General features: G+C 42.7%; 1 protein-coding gene across 6 annotated transcripts in view; it reads right to left on the bottom strand.

Moving 5' to 3' along the window:
- The window catches only part of GLI2 (GLI family zinc finger 2), a 197,610-nt gene that overhangs the window by 52,111 nt on the left and 121,840 nt on the right, over positions 1-23,659 (bottom strand). For all 6 annotated transcript variants that reach the window (XM_054070500.1, XM_054070501.1, XM_054070503.1 and 3 more), the window contains one exon: positions 19,435-19,540. In XM_054070500.1, coding sequence (XP_053926475.1) covers positions 19,435-19,540 — 106 coding nt within the window. The remainder of the gene's footprint in view (positions 1-19,434; positions 19,541-23,659) is intronic.

Consider the following 23,659-nt stretch of genomic DNA (forward strand, 5'->3'; position numbering starts at 1 on the left):
AGAAAAGACGACCCTGAGAACTACTGACCTGTCAGCCTCACCTCTGTGTCTGGGAAGATCATGGAATAGATCCTCCTAGAAGACAAGCTAAAGCACATGGAGGACAGGAAGGTGATTACTGGCAGCCAGCATGGCTTCACCAGGGGCAAGTCCTGTCTGACCAACTTAGTGGCTTTCTATGATGGGGTAATGGACACGGGTAAACCAACGGATGTGATACATCTGGACTTCTGTAAAGCCTTTGACGTGGTCCCCCACAACATCCTTCTCTCTAAACTGGACAGATATGGATTTGATGGGTGGACGGTAAGGTGGATAAGAAACCGGTTGGATGGTCATATTCAAAGAATAGTGGTCAATAGCTCAAAGTCACGATGGAGATCCATGACGAGTGGTGTCCCTCAGGGGTCCGTACTGGGACCAGTGCTGTTTAATATCTTTATCAATGGTATAGACAGTGAGATTCAGTGCACCCTCAGCAAGTTTGCTGACTGCAGTTGATCAGGGCAGTTGATCAGGGCAGCCTGATCTAGTGGGATGTGCCCCTGCCCATGTCAGGGGATTTGGAACTAGATGATCTTTAAGGTCCATTTCAACCCAAACTATTCTACGATTCTATGCCTCTATGAAATTAAAAATATTTTGGCTTAGAGATTGAAACTTTTTTTTCCATCCAAGATCCACCAGAAGTTAACAACGTTCTTAAGCTCACAGGTTGTTGGCAGCAACATACGGACAGAGAGGATTTGTGAGCCTGCGTACAGGAATAGGCCCTCAAATTAGAAACTCTCCTAACTATGTATGGTTTCTTCTTGCATTTATGCCACATTTACCACAATACAGGTCTAGTTTTGGCTGACACTTGAAGGCACAACTGCAACACAACAACAACAACAATAACAATATTTGCTTTTAAAATGGAAGAAAAATGCAAAATTTTAATAAGTAAGGTTGCCCTCCATTATACAACACACAAAGAAGCAAGACATCAAAGGTAGAAATTAGAGTTGACATGGGACCTTCAGACTGAAATCAAATTAGTGTCTTTGGCAGAGATCTTTGATTTAAGCTTAATAGTGGTGACTTTTTCTTGGGTTGTTTTATACTTAATCAGCCACACAGCCCACTGTGCAGACATATGTTCCCAAAGCACATCAAAGCAAGTAAACATTTGGTTTCAGATCCTAATATCCTTTTTTATCCAATTATCTTACTTACATGATCTTTTAATTTAAGTTCTGAAAGCCCGCCTTTTCACACAAGCTTTTCTTTAGCTATGGAGGTAGAAGAATGACCAGCTCAGTTCTTGTGAGATACCCACCAAAAAAACCCCACAATGAATAAATCAAAGCACAGCTGATGAGTCTCTAAGATAAGTTTCTTGAGAGATTAATGATGAAAGCCTTCAGAGAAGTAGCACGTTTTAAGAAGGGGAACTTCAAGGAAGGTAGCTGAGGGGGAGAGAGGGAAGGAGAGTGACAGAAAAGGCATGAAAGAATGCATGGATAAAAGTGCAAGAGCCAATGAAAGTAGTTCAGTGACAGACTGAGGGAGCAATGCAAACCTGGAGGCATGTGAACTTCAGGTTGAAACCACCAGACATGAGAACTTAATCCCAGTAGTGACACAATTCGAGAACTGGGATGTTGAAACACTGCAGGCTGCAGGTGGGGAGATGATGAGGGCTGGGCATTGCAGATGTGGGAGGGGGCAAACAAGATGGGAAGCAGTGGGGAATGAGATGGGAAAGGTGTGGACACAGACTTGATCCTGATGGCAGAGCTGAACAGGAAGCTGAAGGAGATCTGAGAGGATTTTCTGTGCTGGTGAGGGGATGTGGGAACTGGGTGTTGGAAAGATGTGTTGGATGCAACACAGTCATTTCCCCACATCTGACTGATTTCCACTGGGACACACATTGAGAATATTAGCACTTTCGAGCAAATATTTCACTTGTAGCTGTGAAGACACTGGGCTTGAGAAAACAAATGGGAAGTGTTGTGTGTGGGGAGGAGACCTGAATTTTTGATCCCTTCCTAGTGTCTTCTTGCCATGCTTTGTTTCGATGGGAGCTTTTCTTCCTTAAAAGAAAATAACGTTCAAGTGCTACAGAGAGGTTTAACATTTAAAAGGCTATTCCTATAGTACCTCTGAAAAGTCCCTTTCCATGTTATGCCAGCACTAACCTGTTGTGGAGAGGGCAAATCAGTGGCAGGAACACCAGAGCAGTGGAGCTCATGGAAGAGTCAGGCAAACCATAGAAAATGCTAATTCATTCATTACACTTTAAATCTGCCTTGGCTCTGTACCAATCATATCCCAGAAAAGCAAAAAAGGACCATTCCTCTTCATCATGACTGTAATACAATCAACTGGCTGCAGCATTACTCTAACCAACGTTAACTAACAGAGTCTATGTCTGACATCTATAATTTCATGTTAACAAATTAGGTAGACTCCTGCATTTCCTGGTACCTTGAATGCCCAAGAAGCTCATAACTTTTCTTTATATGCAAAATGTCAGGGAAAGGGCAAACAATGTTATGCCAGAAGACCATAGCCAAATCACTTGGTTGGAATGTGCTGTAAATCACGAGGTGAATGGAAAATGAATCTTTGTTCCAGGACAGTGACTTCCAGCTTTAATGTTGATGCTAATATGCTCCTTTGCTATCGGGAATGTCCTCTTCCCATAACCCAAGGTCCTTAAATCCTACAGCTATGCAAGGCATCAAGGAAGGAAAACCTATACCCAATTAATAACAAGAAGCCTGAAATGTCCTGCTTCTCTGTTCTGAAGTACAGAGGAAAACCATCAGTGTTCAAGATCTAGAAAGATGTTGGTCTTGCTCTAGGCAGCAGTAAGTTGTAACCAACTGGAAGCAACCAGAAAAGCATGGTTAACAAAGGGGAATAAAAAGAAACGGGAATAGGTACAGCAAAGATCTCTACAAAGCCTTTCTAGACACAGAGAAGCTCTGTATGCAGTGGTGACCGTGATAGCCACACTGGAACATGTCACACGCATGTACACACACCGCAGACATGTTGCTTGCATGCTGTGTACCAGCCTCTAGTGCATCACAGCACAGACATGTAAAAAAAGATGTGCATTCCTGTAACAGCAAAGCTTTCAGTTGAGGCTCCCTGCATTTTCTACAGGAATTAATTTTACTGGAATTTGACACATTTTAAACAGCGACAGCACTCACAGAAAACTCCAAAGGGAAATATTCCTGAACAATATGTAATAAATACATTGATTTCTAATAATAACCATCTGCCCTAAATCTTCTAGCTGACAGGTTTAGTTGGACCAAAGGCCCTTTTCACATCTACTTCATGACAGTTCCCATCACTACATAAAGACTTTGAAGTGCCCTAACATGCAGTAAAATGCAAGATAACCTACCAAACTGTCAATATTTCTTCACTTCTAAAAGGAAATGCTAATAGCACTCAAAGAACTCAAGATGTAATGTAAGATCTGATCCAGCAGGCTGGCTGATCTAACCATCCTTTCCCTGGCTATGAGTATGCTGAAAAGCAAGCAATTATATGCTGAAGAGTAGAACTAGGTAAAAGTTTTCCACTGGTATGACTGCAAGGATAAAAGCCTTTTTATTCAAAACAAGCTTTCTCTTGGAAAGTTCTGGAGTTTTCTGTACAAAATAAGAGAATTAACAATAAGATACCTTCTCCATTTTAATTTCTTCTTCTTAAAGTGTGATTTTTTTTTTATAACCAGTAAGAAAGTGAATCAAAAGGAAACATGGATGTTTTTAAAACATGGATGACATTCAGCTGATAGTTAATTTTCCATAGGGAAAAAATGAACACAAATATTTCAGAGAAAGCTGAATGTCACTACAATTGACTGTGATAAACAACTGGCATTTCTCTACCTGTAGCCTGCAGTGTAAGACAGAGAAAGTCTCTATATCAGGAGAAACTAAACACAATAAACAGAAGCCCAGTCCTGTGGTAAAAACCCAGCACTGTTTGCTGAACTGTACAACTGCAACAGACTTCAAAGGAGCCAGGATGCTCCGCCACCCCTCAAACCATCAGCTCACGGATGATGTGTTTTATATCTTGTCATTCACATACCACCCGAGAAACCTTCCTTCCAAAACCCGATTGCTCACAAATCTGTTGGTGTCATTCTCTATGGTGGCTCTCCTATTTTTCCAGTTTTCCAATAACACAGCAAAGTTTACTGCTGAACGTTTACAGAAGTGCTTTTCAACCTTGGTTTGCAAACTCTTGGGAATCACAAAAAACTTCTTCCGTTACTGTGAAAGATAGCAAAAAGTCCAGCACGCCTCTTGTTATTTGAGCTAATTTCACTATGCCATGATTGACAACCTTGTTGGAAAATTTTTAGGGACACCACAGACTATAATAGCTTTTAAAGTCCTCATTGACCCTATGTTTCCTGAAATCAATAAAAATTACATACGAGACATTCTCAGAGCAATCACCTACCACTGCCCCACCCCATCCAACATGCATCGACGTCAGATAGTGCTGAAGCACGCACGCGTGATTTAAGCATCTTTACTACACCGGTGCAGAAGTAACACCATCTCCTGTGTCAGCAGCAGGGTATACCAACAGCAACGCCTCCCTTCCACTGCCATGCAAAGAGAGACCTGCAGGCCTCATCTTTCATCCTCTTATCTCATGCAGCTATTCCTTATGCAGACACATTTCTGTATACAAATCCCATTATACTTGACCCTCAGTTCACCCTGTTTCCATTACAACGCTGTAGACTCAACCAGACTTGCTCCAGTGCCAACTCTCTGCTGTCATTCCTTGCGCAGAGTGGTAATAAAGAAATCACTGGTTTAAGCTGACAAAGAACAGATTTCTTACAAAGTAAACACTGATGTTTTGGTAGGGAAATTAAGTTATAAAATTGTGTCTACAAAGGGAGACCATACAGATGGAGTTTGTTAAGAGACAGCAATACAGTCAACAGTGGTTAATTCAATTGCCTGCTACTTATCAGATTTTTTTTTTTAAAAAGGCTTATCCAGCTTTGTAAATGCAAATACAGAAAAACATTTCAAAGAATTGTAATCGTCATCCTAGCTGGAGAGTGATGCATACATGCACATGGCCTTTCAGGGCCAAAGAGCCCACGCTTGCCGTGGTTGTGTTGGAGTCCAGTGAGTCTGACACTCACTGGCCTGGCAGGAGAGGATGGCTGAGCTCAGCACAACTCATCACTGTGCCACTACCCTCCAGTGACCTCCTTCTTTGCAGCTGTGATGTGGTCTTGCTTTCCCTGGCCACTGCTCTCACCTGCCTTTCTTGCCTTTATGGTGCCCCACATCAGTATGAGATGCCTCAGATCTTCCTTCAGCCCAGGTAGAAGCAGGGCACTAAGTTCAGCTGGGTAAAGACAGGAAATTCAGTATCTCCAGTCTCACCTTAGATGTAACATCTAAGTCCCCAAAGCACCAGGCTTGAGGTCAAGCAAGCTGTTTCTCTCCTATAACAGCAACAGCAGAGGCACAGTTACTCTTTATCCTCCTCTTTCCAGGGAATCACAGCTGGCTTTGGGGTGCTGCCTGAAAAACAGGGGTCTTTTTACAGCATCAGTGCTCACAAAAGCCCCCAGACATCCTCCTAACAGTTCTGGTGATGGTCCATACTACTGGACTGGGAGCAGAAGCAGGAGGTTCTTCATCACTCCACAAACCTCAAAAACTACTCTTGCATCTCTCTAAGCACCATCTTATGTTTCTGTTATGGCATCTAAGTGAAGAGAGGGATGAGACCTCCAGCTCCATTTCTAGTCACTCTGTCAAACCTTCCAACCATGCAGAACCAAGGAAGAGGCGGCTGATGTATTTGCATGGCCAACTGCAGGTGACAAACACACACATTATAGCCACTGCTTTCCGCAATAGCAGCCAAAGTATGTCTGAGACGACACTCTAGGCAGCCTGAATGCAACTCCATGAAAGCAGGTGTGTTTTGGGGACAGTCTAAAATGACCAGAGAGTTGTGCGGTTTTTTCAAACATTTTATCAGGAGGGATAGAGAAAATGATCAATTTTTTGCATAGGATAAAGTTCACTGTGGAATCCAGTGCATAGCATGATGTAAAGTCTCAGGCGAGCCAAGAAGTGTTAACACTGTGTGCCCTTTAAATGATCCACTTAGTCAGTAAAACGAGATATGCTTATGTTGGAACTATGTAAATACACTCATTTTATTAATATAAGGTAAAAGTCTAAAAAAGAGATATTGCTGGGTATTAAGTTACCAAGTATTTGTTCTATTTAAAATTCAAAAGAAGGGATATTAAGCATACTCAAATTTTAATGAAAACATTTGCAGTGACTTTAATAATTTAGCACAAAATTTTATTTAAACATTTCTGCCCAGTTTTGGAAAAAGTAAACACAGGGCCATTGTAATATGGTCTGGGAATGAGAAAGCAGAACCGGTCAGGTGCACTGGATTATTTTACCTGTTTAGACAACACAGTGATGAATAAACCAGTCCTGGAAATCAAAGCTATGCTGAAAATCCAGCATTGAAGTTTTCCATGTAGTAGCAGCTTCTGGAACTCACCTTCAAGGTGGTTTTGCACTTTCAAGTACCTTCTGCAGCCCAAGATGATTTGGTAGAGTGTAAGCTCCAACGTGCATTCATTATGAGAGAGGGCTGCTGACGAGATTTTGATGTCTAACACTTCTGGTTCAGAGTTTACTTTGAAAATAGGATTTAAGGTCCTGCACTTGGCATGTTGTTTTTTTGTTGTTGTTCTATTTGCTGCTTGATTTGTTAAAATTAGCAAAGAACATAAAGGTGAAAATAAAGCAGATTTTTAAAATATATTATGGTTTAAGTAATCCATAGTGTTATTCGTAGCCAAGGAAAATTCAACTATCCAAAACTGAACTTCTAATATTAACAATTCCCTTTATGAATGTCACGTTACAGTGCAAGTTTTAAAGCTGTTCATAATGTCATGGCATATTAATTACCCCTACCCAGCACTGCAGTACACATTTGGTATATAATGTAATTTGGTATATAATACAACCATCCATACAGGCTATAAAAGAGCTTCTAGTCAATCAGAAAAGATACAAGAAGGTACAGGCCATTTTATAAGCTCAGGAAAAGAGCAGGTCCAAGACGAGTTGTAAGGACCTGTGGGTAGGAGATAAACTTTTAATTTTCCAAGTCCCACTTGAAAGCTCTTATTCTGCTGCTCAATGAAGCAAGACAAAAGTTTGATGAGCCAAAAATGAACAATGAATGCAGCTCATGCTATTGTATCCATGGATTTTTACTGGCATATTTGTCAAGACCTCGTGACACTTCCAACATTGCCAGATTCTCTGGCTGCATCATCTCTATCTTCTACCTCTAGCCTTCAGAATAGCTTCTACAAGTCTCCAGTTTTATTTTAATCAAAGATTTGCTCCTAAACTCCAGAGGCTCTTTCATTTGAAACTCAAAGGCAATCAGGGGAAGAACAGACCATGATGCATTGTAGGCAAGGAGATTATATTTTAGCCTAGCTTTCACCCACTGAGGATGAGAACAGGAGCGGGAGATTAGACTGAGACCTTGCACTGGTAACAGAAAGAGAGACAGCACACACAGAAACACACGTACACACAAATCATTGCTGCACTGGAAGTTCATAGACTGCAGTAATTTTGCTGGTGAATGTGTGAACCACAATATGACCCTGCCTGGGAGAAAACCCACCACTGTACATAGAGTTGGTAGGGCTGGGGTTGGGTTTACGGATGGCAAAGCAATGAAATCAATCACAGCAACCAGAGTATGGAAGAAGGCCAGTTTGGCAACATAGTAAAAAAAGAAATAAAGGGATAGGAAAGGACTGCCTCTAGTGCAAGATTTTGGGAGGAAGCATGGCACTTCGAGGAATTTTCTGTCCCTCTGTTTGTGCCATTTACCGGGTCCCTCTGGGAAAGGTCTCTCACTCAATATGCTGCATCAGTGTGACGTACCTGAAGCAACGTGACACACTGTGGGCAAATCAAGCCCAAGTCTCTGCTCACCATCTGTCCTTATCAGAAACTGTCACATAATTCACCAGAAATGCAAACCCAGCTCCACAAAGATCAAGTATGGAGAAGCCAGGCTGATAGGATCCTGAGATCCATCAGCTCATCGGGACCTGAAGGGAAAGAAGCAACAGCTCAAGGCACTCCTACCTTCGTCACATTTTGCAGAAGCTGGCTCTCAAACAAACCAGCAAACAACTCTTTTTGAAGATTTTCTAATTCTTACGGTAATATTCGTCTTGGCACTGACAGGATTCAGACATGGCCGAGGGAAGTCTGGAGTCATACCAGGTTTAGATCTCACATGCCAAAAGAGGTCAAGACCTAGCCAGGATGACTTGCAAAGAAAATCCCAAGACACAGAGGAAGTGGTGTTGGTGGGAGAGTGCCTTTCCCTCTGACTCATCAGGCAACACCATGTATTCCTCTGGTGAGGAATAGAGAGCAGCTGCCATTCCCATCCGCTAAAGCCCCAAAGTCCAGTGCATTTGTCCTCAGTTAATGTCCTGTGGGACTCTTAAAAAAAGACATGAGTTGTAAAACATCTAACCTGGTTCAATTCCAATTTAGTCTCTTGCATTCTGGTCATCTCATTGTTGCATGATCTGAGGGAGGGTTTGAACTTTCCTGACCAAAGCTGAAAATTGGTTTGGTTATGTGTGCACGTACAATTTCTTTTTCAAAGATGGCTAGAAATTTATTTGGAGTTTGTAAGGCTTCTATCTAAATAAAAGTGATTTGGGGTCTGCTGACAATGATTTCACTATGAACATTTATCTCCTTGGAGACTTCTACTGGAAATAATACACAAACAGGTAATAACTATTTAAGAATTCAAATGTACTAGATAAAACTTTGCAGATACCTCACTTTTCATCAGTTCTTGGCATTACTTCTTACAGAAAACCAGTTGGGCTGGAGGACTAGGAGGAAAGAGAAAAAGTTAGAAAAACTTTTATATGATTTCTGTTTTGGGAACTGACTGCAAAATCCTTCCCACTGGTCTACAGATAACAGAGTTATGCACCATGACCTAGTCCCTACCATACACTAACTCTCACACACTGGATGCCACAAGATGCAAACATGGGTGCTTCATGATCAGGGTAAAATGGCAGAAAAAAACCCTCATTTTGTTTCTTCCAAGGAATGGAAAACATCGCTGGCCCCTTGAGGGTCTTTTTAAACAGGCAGGACCACAACACTGTCTGACCTGAGTGGTGATCAGTTACTCAAAGCAGCACCTCAAACACTGTTAATTCCTTGAAAATCTGCTGTTCTTAGGGAGCAAACACTGGGACATTTTGTCTACATGGTACCATTGCAACTAAGCTTCTCCAAGTTGGCCTCTTTGACATCAGCCCCAGGATCTCTGTAATGATGCTCACCAATGTTACATAGAAGTAACTACAGAGCTGTAGTCCCTCTTCATTAGGTTTTGACTTCTACTTTGTCAAAATTATCTAAAGAAACATTACTGAAATGAAGCCCTTCATGAAAATACCAACAAATACTACATCACTGTAACAGGCCTGAAGTCAACTGCAAAGTCCATATTACCACGTGAAAAATCTCTAATATACACTATTTTTACAGCAGGAATACCTCAGTGGGACTTAATAAACATTTCTGGTTTATGTCATCTTCAGAAGAACACTTCTCTCCAGGACAGTATGTGAACATGCACTGAAGTTCCTCTGAAGTCAACAGACCTAAGCAAGTATTTCTAATTAAGCATATACTTAGGTGTCTTCCTGAATAAGGAGAGACTTAAAAACAGTTCTGTAGCCTAGATCACTTTATCTATGTCTCTCTGCTTCTTTAGCTCATCATTTCTTTTCAAATCTCTTCAACAAACATCTCTTCTTCTTTGCTAATCCTCATTAGATTGATCTTCCTTTCTTTTACTGACTCGATGAATAAATGCATTACTTCCTTCACCGCCCTATCTTTCTAGACGTTGCTTTTTGTCATCTACAATACAGTTTTCTTTTGTAAAATATCGTACTGCACTTGAGTTGGGATGGAAGACAGCAAGCATGTCAAGTGATTTATCTCAGAGTGAAGACAAATAGTCTCAAACAAGAATATGCACATAAGAATATCAATCTAATGCAGCTGTAAGTTTGAAAGGTTCCTATTTTTAATGTATTAACCACATTCTGGTAGTCTTTCCTCTACCAGTGGTAATTTGGGATGTGGTTCTGAGGGATCTCAAAAGACTTTCAGATGAAGCATTCAATCAGCAGGTAACATCCTGCAGCTGGTTCGTAAATTAAAAGCCTTGTAAGTAGCTCTAGAACCAAATTAGGAGAGGGCATGAAGGGGCAAGAGGGGGAATAAGACAAATTCTTCTCCAGCATGCTTTTCAGGATTGAAAGGAAAACATTTCAGAGGCCCTTACAGGATTTAATAACACATTTACTTCGCAGAGAGACTTCAATGCAAAAAGCTCAATGTGACTGTATATCATACAGCCCTAGTGTATTTTTTTCAGGCATGCCTGACTGCACTTAGTTGCTATTAAAAGTGTTTTGAGTAGATGTATGTGAGGTAGGGAGAGTTGTAAGACAGATAAAATGAGCAGTGGCAGGAAGAAATACCTACTCTGTGAGGAGGCTCCACCTGTATTAAAGAAAACATCTAACTCCTTTACTAGGATTGGCTTTGGGGTCCTGAGTATCAATGAAATTGGGGGAGTTTGACATTAGCTGTGATCCAGCATGTTTGAACCCGCTGTGCCCTTGTATTACCAATGCTTAACAAGCTGGCCCTAAGGGTCAACATTATTTTGAAACCCACAACACCAACTTTCAAAATAAAGTTGTTAGCCAGACCAAATACAGTGGGATTTACAATCTGACATCATACAGGCAGGTTTTAAAATCTGGCCCTTGAGTAACGCTCTAAACTTTAGCTCTGTTAGTTGTCTATTTAATATCAATGGTGAAACATAGAAGAACAGGCATGAAAAGCCTCCAAGGCAGAAAATTATGTAAAATCAAATCCTCAAAATTGTCTGGTACACAGAAGAAAAATATATATATGTGGTTCAGTGTCAAAGCCAGGAGTCTAGAAAGCCCACTTAAACACACACATTCCCACGGGACCACTCTGCAGATCTGAGATTTGCCAGAGAAACAGCACCCACTTCTGCCCTTTGGTTTGCGAAGATCTGCGTGCATGGCATTAGCTGCAGGCAGGATATCCAAATCCACAGTTCTTCCACATAGGGTCCTTTTTTTTATTAGCATTATTTTTTTAATTCCTTTCCCCCCAGCCATCTGGGTGGTCTGAGAACCAGACCAAAAATACCTAGGATCCCTCGAACCACATGTTCTAATCCCAGCAGAGTTGACTCAGTCCTTCATCCTTCCAGGGTAAATTGACTTCTCTGCTCTTTGTTGCGTGGGGGGAAGTTTTGGATGAGACTTGAAAATTTCCACTCTGTATGGACATTAAAAACCCTACATTTTTCTTCCAGTATCACAAGCCAGCATTCCTGCCATTAGTTTTTATCTCTCAGCATCTTGTGTTATTTGCTTCCCATGGCCACTGGTAGCTGGGATCCCAGATTAACCAGCACCTGAAAAGTGTCGTGCCGCAGGCTTCATTTCACAAGCCAGTGGGATGGATGAGCTTTGTCCATTTATCTCCACACACACTGGAAGGATTTCAGAGAAACACAGTGAAAATGAGGAGGCTGAGCAGATTGATATTTGAGTATACGCTGCAGGCTGCCCAGTTCATTAGTGTGGGAAGGAAGAATACGACAGCGCGCGGCAAGTATCTGGAGGGACACGCTACACAACGAGGTGTGCTATGACCAGAAGGGTGAAATTAAGAGAAAAAAAAAAAAGAAGGTCGGCTAGGAAGGTGAATCTTCTTATGCTAAGAAAGGATTTGCTACAAGGCAGAGTGAAAGTTTAACCAGGAGATACACAGCCAGAAAGCTGGAACCTGCACATCCCTGTGCTGTACAGGAGAAAGCGCTACACGAGCAGCCCACTGCGACAGGTCATCGTCTCTGGTCCTCATGACTGAAAGAAGCTGGTGAGAAGTGAAAGACCATCTAGAGAGGGAATTTATTTTGGATTAAGAAAATGGAGAGGCCAGGAGGGGCAGCGCTCCACATTTAGCCAAGAAAAATCTTAGGAAACAGACTGGTAACACTTGAGTTTAAAAGGGCAGGAGGTTAGCACTGAACATTTATCCATTTTCACAGGACGCTGAAAGCAATGAAGAATGGGCAATACTATTGAGATAACTTCTGAAAGACCTGCACTCTCTTCAGAAACTCTTTAGAAAGCAGCTGGAGAATAGAGTTCAAATAATTTTTTCCTAAAGCACAAGCTTAACAGTGGATAAGGTAGAAGCATGAAGTCACTTTTAATCTACTATAAAGTGAGGTAAGCAAAGGGATTATCACTTAAGACTTGCTGACATGAAGCTCTGAGAATGACATTTAAAAGCAATGGTGGATTAAAGAGTGACATCATATTAAATGAACATATGCCAGAGGTTTACATAAAAGACCTCAGAGATCAGGCTCTTTCTCTCAAGACTAAAACCTCCTAGCTGTTTTTGCACTTCTGCTGGTGATTAGGCTAAATTAGAGCTGCAGTTTTTCATTCAGTACGTTGTGGTGTCACAGCACCAGCAGCTCGGTGGCCCGGATCTTCACTGAGTGCTAATGGGCATGACTCCATCTGAGCTCACCGAGGCCCTCACTCCAGTGTGATAATGCCAGCATTCAGCAACTGAAGATCCAATCCAAATATTTCTAAGCCAAATCTGTGTCTTATGGCATAGTTTAGTGAAGCTGAAACCATCTACCTCCAGGTGCCTCTGGACTTCAGTTTTGAGTTTTTTGAAGTATTCTGAGGGCTATTTAACTAAATAAAAACAATGAAATTATCTTCTTAATTTAAGGAACAGCGTGGGTGTACAAATCACTTTCATAATGGTGAATGCTTGAAAATTGTTAATAAGATTTAGAAGAGAAAGTTGGGGGAGCTGTGTTTGGTTTGTTGGTTTTTTTTTTCATATAATTTCCATAGTTTATCAGATTGGAAAAACCTAGAAAAACATTCTAGCCCTGATAAGCGTTTTGGATTATGTCTGTCCCATTTTCAGAAGACCTGATCAGCCTGTCCTCCCACTGACGGCAGAAGATGTTATGTGTGTGCCTTCTCAGTTTCTGCACAGGTAGGTAGCGCTGTGTACTTCTTTCTTGACACCTGAAAACATGTCACAACCCCTTATGGAGAGCCTCATGAGCCACAGACCACCTGACTTTTCTTAGCTCTTGAAACATCAGGAGGGTATTACTGTACCAGCATTTTAGAGATAGAAAAACTAAAGCACAGATAGAAATAAAGTAATTTTTCCAGCTCCCAAAACAGAACAGCAACAGCCCAGTATTTAATCTGTGGTCTTCTGGAGATGGATCAAGTGACCATCAAAAATTAATCCTGGTAGTTTTACAGTGAGATTGGTATTGATAGTTCCCCAAATCACCTCCTGTAGGTTACTGAAGAGCCACCTAAAATCCACACACTCCTGCTAATTACAGACCAGAGAGAAGTTTCAACCAGCCTTCTGGAGGGGACCAGCCTCTGCAAACCATCGAATACTCACATATTCTTATTTTCTTAAATAAATAAAAGAAGCATGTGGGAAAGAAGGGGACAGAATAAATTGGATGTGGGAGCCCCCAAACCTGTTTCCCAAATGAGTAATGTATCTATTTGGTGAAAGTCGTAAAACTTTGCAAAACACATAAGAAGGCCTCTCTGAGCAGCTGTTTGCTTTTACTCCGGAGGGAGCTTGCTCTATCTCCAAAGCAGCACAGTACCATCAATCATGACCTGCCAAAGATTTTCTACTCCAGTAGCAAAGTAAATATGAAAACACACAGGTTTTATTGGCATGCACGTTCTGTGGCTCAACCGAGTGGCGTCCTTGCTCCAGGAATGAAGATTACCTGGGGTCCCATTCTAAACCACCTAATGGGATCAAAGCTGTGCCATGTCCCACGGAGGTTAACCGAAGGCACTTTACACACACCAACTATGCACAAAGGTAGCTCCATGAGCTTGCTATACAACCGGTTCCAATCCACCATCAGCTGTGGCTGTGAATCCCCCTGGGTGGAGAGGACAACTGAGAGTCCCTGGCAGAAAGTGGGGAGCACTGGTAGGGAAGCCCTGGCAGGGCTTGGCTGGAGTGTGGTCAGGGCCCCAGGGGCACTTGGAAAATTTCACTGCAAAACTCTGACACCTCTTCACTGAGTGTCTTGGAAGTGAGATTTTTCAAAAGATTTCTATCTGGCAAAATTGAGGGGAGGTGTTTGTCTGTGTTTTTTCAAAAGAGGAAGAGCAAAAGGCATATCTATGACAAAACCAAATTTTACCTATAAAGCAAGAGACACTGGCTTTTCTAAAAGCACAGTTATAAGATGATGACTTATTTTTTGTATGGTTAAACAACATATTTTCCCTTAACCCTACTTGGCCTCCCTTGGCTAATTCTCAGAAAAACAACAAAGGAAAGAGAAGACCAGCCTGAAACAGATATCCAAGACAGAGAATCTTTGGTTTGATATTAAATTCGGCAAATTCGTAAGCACTTGAGACAAAGCCTTTTTATGATGAAAAGTTTAACAGTCATCTTGCCCGCCTGTGAATTACCCTGTCTAAACGGCTTGGGAGCACTGGAACTGGTCCTGAAAGGGTACTCTGCAATTTTCAACACAGTAAAAAGAAAACAAACTTCAACAAGCAGGGATAATAGGATCAGATAAAGAAAAAAAGTGTAGGCTGAATACCACGGAAAATGTGTAATATATTAAGATCTCAGGGAAATGGAGGAAGATCCATGATTAAACCAGATAAAATCCCTACCAGAGGGAAATTAAGGGCAACTCCACATTATCATGGAGATGGAGTCTTATCTATGTTTAGGGCTTTGGGACAATTCAGTCCTCATGGAAGCCATGGAATTTGTGATTATTAGCTAAGGGATATTTTCACTATTTTTATGTGTGGACAGAAGAGCAACAACAATATTTTGTTAATAAATAATTTCAGAACTGCATCCTGCAACACCACCAGGATGTCAGTAGAAAAACAAGGCTGCTTTTGTTTGTTACACTGTCTAATGCCTGATGAGTTTTAACCACAGTTCAGGAGCTACTGTTGAAAAGCTTCTTGCTGAGTCAAGCCTAGGCATGTTGTTTACAAGGGTTAGCCCTGAAGGCTCTTGCATTGGCAGGGACTTTTAAGCTGAGCTAAGGAGTTTTTAGTTATTTTTCTTGTGCTTTAAAAAAAAAAAAAAAAAAGTTGAGATCAGCTAAGCACACCTAAAAGTGGGGAGTGGAAGGGAGCTATCAGTAATGATCTGCTGTTTCTGCCAGGAGCCTTCCTCTGTAATCTAGGACTTGATCTTGCAAAGCTAATGCTGAGTGCCCTTGGTTTAAAGTAGAGAGAGTTATTGTAGAGACTGGGCTCCACCAGAGTGTTTGTGAAGAAGCTTGCTAAAATATGAAATATCCTCTTTGTTAGAAAAGGACCTGTTCTAACCCACACAGTGAATTTGGTTCAGCTTTGAACCTGCTGAAACACCCTGGCTGACGACTTTTGCTCCAGTAATGCTAATCTATGTTCTGCCTACAACCAATTGTGAAAAGTGAAATTCTGATAAATTGATAAAAGCTGCATGCATGAGATGCGTATTAACACCCACCATTGCTCTTCCAACAGAGCCTGGGCCATCTTATGCTGCTGAAGATGCAACAATTCCAGGGGGGAAAAGATGGCTGTGTAATTTAATGCATTATTGCAATGGCATACAAAACTAGTCAGAGTCTTCAAATTTATTATTCTGTCATTACTTAGCTTCTGAGTGCTGTAGTTTGCAACCTTACTATTAAAAAATGTTGCTTTGTGGAAGTGGTACCTCATAAAATTTATAGGTACCAATACAATTTGTTTTATTCACTCTAACTCTACAGTCCCGGAAGATATTTCATCCTGTATTCAGTTTTACTCCATTCTGCATTACAACATTTCTCAGTGTCCAGTGGGTTCCAGTTCTGCTTTCCCCTCCCCCCGTTCTCCGTATGACCACAAGCCCACAAGCATCAGAATCCAGGATGCTGCCTTGAGTCCACAATATTCCTATTAGTTTATACTACAGAGAGCTCAAGGATCATCTGAATGAAATACTTTCTTTTTCTAGACTAGCCAAGCAAGCCCCATGATTTTGCCAAGTTGTTCTTAAAGCCAACAAAAGACGTTGAAAAAGAAGAGAGTGGCGTATCACCAAATAAGTTAAATCAACAGAGGTTGTACAGAAAAGCAAGTCACCCTAAAGACATGAGAAATGCCATTACATGGTGAAAAAAAATCTCTAGACGTATATTTCAAGGCAATACTGACATGACCATCTTCTGGATGCATATAATAAATGCTCAGTGATTTGGAAGAAGACTCAAGCCTTGAAATTTATTTGTCATGCTATTTAACAAGGAAATTACTTGAGAGACAAAGACTGACAAGAGTAAGCAGACATACAACAAATCTTTTAGGCCCCTCGTCTTGGCATGTGTGTCTTTTATTACCTGAGTTTTCCATATTCCCAACTATATTATCAAGAAAAGGGTCCCACAGGTGGTCCTGCTCAAGACAGCTTTGCAGATGAGTTCCTCCCAGTTAGCATAAAATAAAATAACGTTTGTTCTCATTAGGCCAAACACAAACAGTGATGAAGGGGAACGCACTGCCATGTCACATCGAGCAGTCAGGAAACAAACCTTTGACATAATGCAGCAGGCAGATAATAAGACCCCATAGTTAGCAACAAATGAGACTATACTTAATTTGCTGTGCAATGTTCATGTAATTAGATAAATTTGGTACCGGCAAGACAGCAGACAGCTAGAATATGGTCTTGATAAATTGGGGGCTCTCTGTCAGGTACTGATCACATTAATCATAAAGCCAAAACTCAATGACACAATTTTTCTTACAAATATTCACCATAATTTTTGAGAGTGAAAATATGCACATGCCTCTTTTTTTTTTTTTTTTTTTTTTTTTTTGAGCTCTTTATTTTAAGCAGAAGGATAGATTTCTGCACTACCAGGATGGAGTTCAACTTTCTAGAGGCTTGCCCATGCCCACAGAGCCAAGTAAGCCTATTGAACAAGAGATGCACAATCCCTATGCAGCTTCAGCACCATGTTCTAGATGGTTTCATGTTGGGCACTTGGAAAAGAGACAAAGAGTAATGGCATTTCCTTGACCCTAAAAAAACCCACAGATAAGAAGTAGCTGGCTGTTCAGCTCTGGTGCTTCACCAGCCACAGAGGCAATTTTCAACACAATGATCAGGTAGCAAGACTGATGTTTCAAAGAACTATGTTTCCTATTCTAAGATCAACAACCAATTTTTCTCCTTGCAAGTTATTTTTGTGAGAGATGCTGCTGGGAAGGTAAAGAATCTCAAAGAAGAAAGACGATAGGTACTTACCGACAACTCTACCCAAATATCCCTCTACGTCCCCTGACAGACAAATGCGGTCACCACTAAGACAGTGAATTATTAATATTGATGCAGATGAACTGAAACCTGATCTGCTGGTTCTGTATGCTTGGTCTGCCGGACAACCCCAATATGATAGAATACTGGATCCTGTCACTGGGCGTTGTGATACACAAGTACATGGCATCAGCCAGCAAGATCTTGATTGTGTTCTGGAGAAAACTCTGCTCTGTGACTCCACTGAAAAAGCTGCTGCAGAGGCAGCACACCCTATCCTGCCTGCAAGGAGTGAAGAGGAGCACTCAGTGGGGCACCTCATGCCAAACATTTGAGCATCTGCCATCCTCTCTTCCCATCACTGCTTTAATATTGCCCTTTTCAGAAGTCAGCAGGTGCTTTATTAGCCAGAGCTCTGGCTTATTAACTATCTCCCAGTATGTATTTTTATTAATCTTTCTTTTTTTCTACAATTTTCGTATGTACATGCACACAAGACCAGAACTATTTCATTCAGTGCCCTCTGCTCCCCCAGTTCCCGTGTTAGCAACCTGCTCTGTCTTTCTCCCTTTGCACACAGTATGGAAGGAGCTGCTCTGCCCCTTTAAACATCCAATCAAACTAACTGCCACACAAAAAACCAACCAGTTGTTTTCTGGTAGGATCCAGGGAAATGATCTATTGTTTTTTCCCATAGCATTTTGGAATTGGAATAAAGCCCCTGCAAAATACAAAACAGCCCCTGCAAAACTGGTGAGCACCAACCTCGGCCAGACAACGAGGACACAGCAGGGCTCTGGGAGATCAAATAAGAGTTTTTAAATGATGAGTCCTTTTAGTCCTTCCTTTGCTCTTCCTGAAAAATGTTTCCAGCCCTTACTGAATTCCCCTACTGCGAGTACCCTGGGACCTGCCCTTTGGCTCATATCTGATAGATGTTGGGTTTGCCGTGGGACCACCAACTCCATCAGGTTGCTCTTCACCTCCCATGGGGATGGTGTGTTTCACGAATGAGGGGAAACCCTCCTGGCCACACAGTCACTACAGCCTTTGTCCACATTTCCACTGGCACCTTCTTCCCTGCCTTAGTCAAAGCTCACAAGAGGGGAACCCAGATCTCTGTATAAATGTGCCCTCCAAGGTGTTGAGGGCTATTGAGCTGACACGTCCTGGATGAGGAGATCATGATGCCCCCTCTCAAGGTACAACTCCTGACTGGCATCTGTGCTTGCTGGCCATCAGCTGCTGCTGGGAGGGGAAGCTTTTGTGAGGAGATCATCACCAAAACCCAGGGCCCTGCTCCTCCAGAGCACACACAGACACCCATGTGAGGACTTGCTGTCCGGGCTGTCATCCGGTGAAATGAGACTGAATCATCGCACTCCCAGCAGCCTTTCTCCAACTTTCCCCCAGCCAGTGGGCAGGGACAAATGGTATAACTGGTCTCCAAATAGAGAGAAAACGCTGGGTCTTCATCAAGACAGTGCCAGAAATGATCCAGGCACTCTATAACATAAGAAACACTACGGATGCAACAATGCAAGTCAAGCCTGTCCCCGGGACCTCAGCCAGATAACCACACAGAAGCCCTGCACTCCCATTCTGCTGTTATACGGCACCTGTATAGGCTTAACGGAGCTGTAAAGCACTCCTACCAGGCAGTGCGGTATTGCCACTAGACAGGTACAGCGGGGAATGAGGGAACCAGTAGGGCCAGCCTCCCCGGAGGGCAGCAAGTCCCCAGGACCTTAGCAGTGGGATTTGGCATATCGCGGATGGCCAACATGTCAGCAAGGCACAGGAGTGGAGACGCAAGACTTACCCATGGATAGCGTGGATAGAGTGAGGTTCGTAATGGTATCGTCCTTCCTGGTGGCGCATGTCAATTGGCAAAGGAGCGTGGAAGGCTGGAAAAATGTGCTGCGGCACTGTTGAGGGGAATAGAAGAAGAAGAAGAAGAAAAAAGGGACTTCAAAAACTTATCCTTTCCTTTTAAAACAATTTCAAAGGCACTAAATCTCCATGAATTTCAGAGCAAGAGCGGTGCAAGACAAGGGGTCTTCATGATATCAGCGCTATCATACACGAGAGAAGTGGAATGAATAAATAATCAAAGTCATGCAGAGAAATCCTACATCTTCGACATAAAAGATCTCCAACAGGGTTTTTGACAAAGACAAGCAGCTAAGCGCTCTTTGAACTTGAGGAGATTATAGGAAGCACCAAGGAAAACTAGACTTGCAACGCAAATCAGACTCAACAGAGCCTGGCGGGATCTAGACCTGTGTCGTCCCTCATGCCTGGAGTGGCAGCAAACACCTTTCTTGAAGGTCTGTACACAGAGACTGGAAATATTTACCTAAAACTGTAACAGAGACAGAAGCGCTAATACAGACTGTCCAGGCAGTCAGAAGACGCTCAAAAGTGCCTACTGCCAGGTTCTGAGAGAGAAGCCCAAATTGCTCTCACTTGTAATCACTTGAGACCCTATTTTTTATTCATTTGAGAAGCTTGTTTCATCTTTGATGGAAAGATAAAGTGGTCTCAAAAGGCAGAGAACACCTACATTGACTTATTAAGTCTACAGGTTTTAATATTTATTATTGACCCCAAAAGTTAGCGGTGAGAATATTTGAGTGAGTTGAGCTGATGGAAAATTCATCAGGTTATTTCTCCATGCCATCCCCGACAATGCTGTCATGCCACCTGGGCCTTTCTTGCTAAAATTACAGAAGCTAAAAAAAATACAATTAACAGAGCCTAAGTAACAATACCGTACAATCACCCTCTGATAGGGCTCATTGCATCTGTAATAATGCTGCTTTCTAGATTTGTACCAGCGATCAGCTTAAAGAGAAAAGACTGGTTTTGCTCTGCTTTTACAAATACTCAGAAGTCTTTCATTAAAGGCTACTTAACATTGCCACATGTCTTCTCATTCCCTCTCTGGCTTCTTGGCCTTTCTATCTAACTGGGGATTGAAAGCAAAACAAACCCAACCTCCTATATAAGCATTTCAAAACCCAGTCTGCGCTTAGTATTTCCCTGGGACTTGCCTCTGTGACAGGTAGCATCTCTCTGTAGAGTGGGGAAGCATCATTCAAAAACACAGTGTCAAGGCTTGGGCCAAGTCTCTCGCTGATGTTCGGCAAACTCCAGTAAACGCCAAACTCTTTTCTATGAAAGACTTCAAATTCAGCCTTTCCCGTCTGCGGCTCCAGCTGCAACAGAACTACGATGACTCCGTCCGTCAAGGCTGTGCTCCTTTTGGATCCGTCGTGCAAAGCCTGTATGAAATCCCTGTATATGTCTTTCCTGGCATATCAATAAGAGGATCTGAGGCTCCTACTCCCATTGCAACGTACAATCCCCAAGCACAGCGCGGCACAGGCGCGTCAGCCAGGAGAGGTGAGAGACTACACAAAAACAACCCTCCTGCCAACTCTGCTGAAAGGCGTTAAGCTAAGGTAGTCAGGGTGGAAAGTATTTAAGGCTCCGCAGCAGACTTGCTCTCCGTGCTCCAGCGAAGGGCTGGCACCGCACACAATCTGATACACTGGGAGCATTTTTGCAGCTCGCCTAATGTCAGGACACAGTAGGGTAACTGTTAACCGCCTTCCCCCCTTCTGCTCCCCTCCCCTCCTCTCCCAAAAGCAGCTGAGGGAGAGAATAAACTGGCATCCTTTAGGATTTGCACTAGCAGGAGATTCATCATTTAACCGTCCTGGGAAGGGGTGATCTGTTACATAAGGACACTTGTAAGGAGTCTTCATTTTAAGAGGCAGACAGTGTTTTTCCAGGTCAGAAATGAAGCAGAGTTCAGCCGTCACACCCTGTCCCTGTTTGCACAGCACCATCCAGCCTTTGGTCTCCCCAAACCACACTCAGCCCAAACCACTGCCAGGGCTGGCAAGCACCTAGAGCTGCTGCCCTTCTCCCTGAGGACATTGCCATAGCCACAACCCGTGGATGCCGTAGGGACCAGCGAGAGTGGGGAAAGGAGGCTTTACATCATCATGCACCAAGCAAAATCAACTATCTCTGCACTAACATCTGATGCCAGATAACACAAATATCTCTTCCAGCTTGAGCCTCTAGGCTGGGCTTCCTGCAGTGGTCACCCCATACTAATGCCATACAAATAAACCAAACTCTTCTATGGTCCCGAGGCCAGTCTACGCATCCCAGCTGGCATTCCTATAGGTGAAATCTTGCAACCTCCCAAAACAGGGTGGTCGTTCTGCCTGTATTGGGCAGGTCCAGGGCTGGGTGAATCCTCAAATTGCAGGAAAGTGTGAGCTGACATGGGCTGAAACTATGCTGGGCAAAGTGGTATTGTTTTAACAATACAGAGAGTCATATCCTAATCCTTATGCCTATTCCCTGGAGCAGTTTAATTCACTAATAATGATTAAACCATTAAGAACAACAGGCCGATCTCAATCTCCCAAAGCACGGACCAGTTATGGGGTTTTTTTTTTGTAACTGTGGATTTCTAAATAATTGATTGCTGAGGTAATATTGGAAATCTTGTGCTAAAAGAGTCTTACCCTGTCACTCAGGAGAGCTGGGGAAAAGAAAACACAGGATGTTTGCTGCCCGGTCTCCTTTCCTAGCTATCTGTTGGTATAAAATGACATCTGAAGAGAATTTCTCCCTCCTCACACCTCTGATTATTAATGGGAGAAAAAATTCCATGAACTTCCTCCCTCCCACTGGCACTGTTGGTTTGGTTTTTTGCAGTTCAACCTAGATGAGAGGGAGGATCAGCTGCAGTGCCCCTGCCTTGGGTGCCCGTTTCACTCTGCCCCTCTCATTTCCAAGCCTACCACATGCTCTGTGCTTTCCTGCCACAGAGGATGAGGGAAAGGGCTGGTTTTGGTGATGTTCCTTTGCAATGTCCCACTTCAGGGCTTCTCCTCTGCTCCCCTGCCTGGGAGCACCAACTGAGCCTATGGACTTCGGTGGCTGGTGCTGTTCCTTTTTATTCTCTTCCAGGTGCTTGGTCAGAAATAATGAATGGTTTTATAGGCAATCAACTACCAATTCATAAACGTCAGCCTGGCTCTGCTTCTTGTTCCCACCCCTTCCAAAGAGGACAGCGAGCTGGCAGCAGGACAGCAACACATGCCGTTAACAAAGATGGATGTTTTACACATACGAGTTAAAAAGACAATTATATTCAATTACTTCAAGTAAGTCATGGTGATGTATTCCTGAATAGCCACGGGAAGGGCAATATAATGATTAGAGTAATGAATTTGCCAACTTTAATCTAATCAAGACAATCTTTTGTTTAGCATTATCTGCTTCACAGTGGCAGAGGATTTACCAAACTCAAGCAATCTTTGCAGATTTAACCCCAAACCTGCCCAATTAGCACTAATTATGATTGTTTTACACAGAGAGAGGAAAGTTTTAGCAGAAGGCAAGAGGGAAGCTTTGCCTCAGGAAAAAATTGGGCCACACCAAGTCATGCGGTACAATACACTGGGATGCGAAGGCATGACATGGGACCTCTAAAAGTCCCTTAGCATTGGAACAAGAGAGAAACATTTTTTCTATCTCATGTGGAAGCAAAAGAAAACCAAAGAACAAATCAAAGCAGCACTCAAGGGGCAGGGATGATGGGAAAATAGGGTGTTTCATACAGAAATAACGTGGCTCTTCATTAAGCCTGTGGCACGCAGCTTCCAGCGAGAAGCACGGCAGCAGAGCAGCAAGTCAGGAGGGAGGCCCCACCTTCCACCCAGTCGCTGCTCGTGCAGGAATGCGTCTGCTCTGTGCCATTTGATAAGGGGAAAGACGCTGTTACCTGTCCCCACTTGTTGGGGCTGATTTTCTGGCCAAGGTTTATGAGCAAGACACGGACCTCCCACTGCTATGTTCTCATCCTTGCCTATTCAAAGGCCAGCCAGCCCTCTGGCTTCAAAGAGAAAAGACATGAAGCAGAAACACAAGTTTAAAGGGGATGTCCCTTTGCCGAAAATCCCAGGAATCAGGGAGCGAGGCATCAGAAACATGCATTTTTTGAGGATGATGCAGGC

Source organism: Cuculus canorus, chromosome 6 (genome assembly GCF_017976375.1).
Source record: "Cuculus canorus isolate bCucCan1 chromosome 6, bCucCan1.pri, whole genome shotgun sequence".
NCBI lineage: Eukaryota > Metazoa > Chordata > Aves > Cuculiformes > Cuculidae > Cuculus > Cuculus canorus.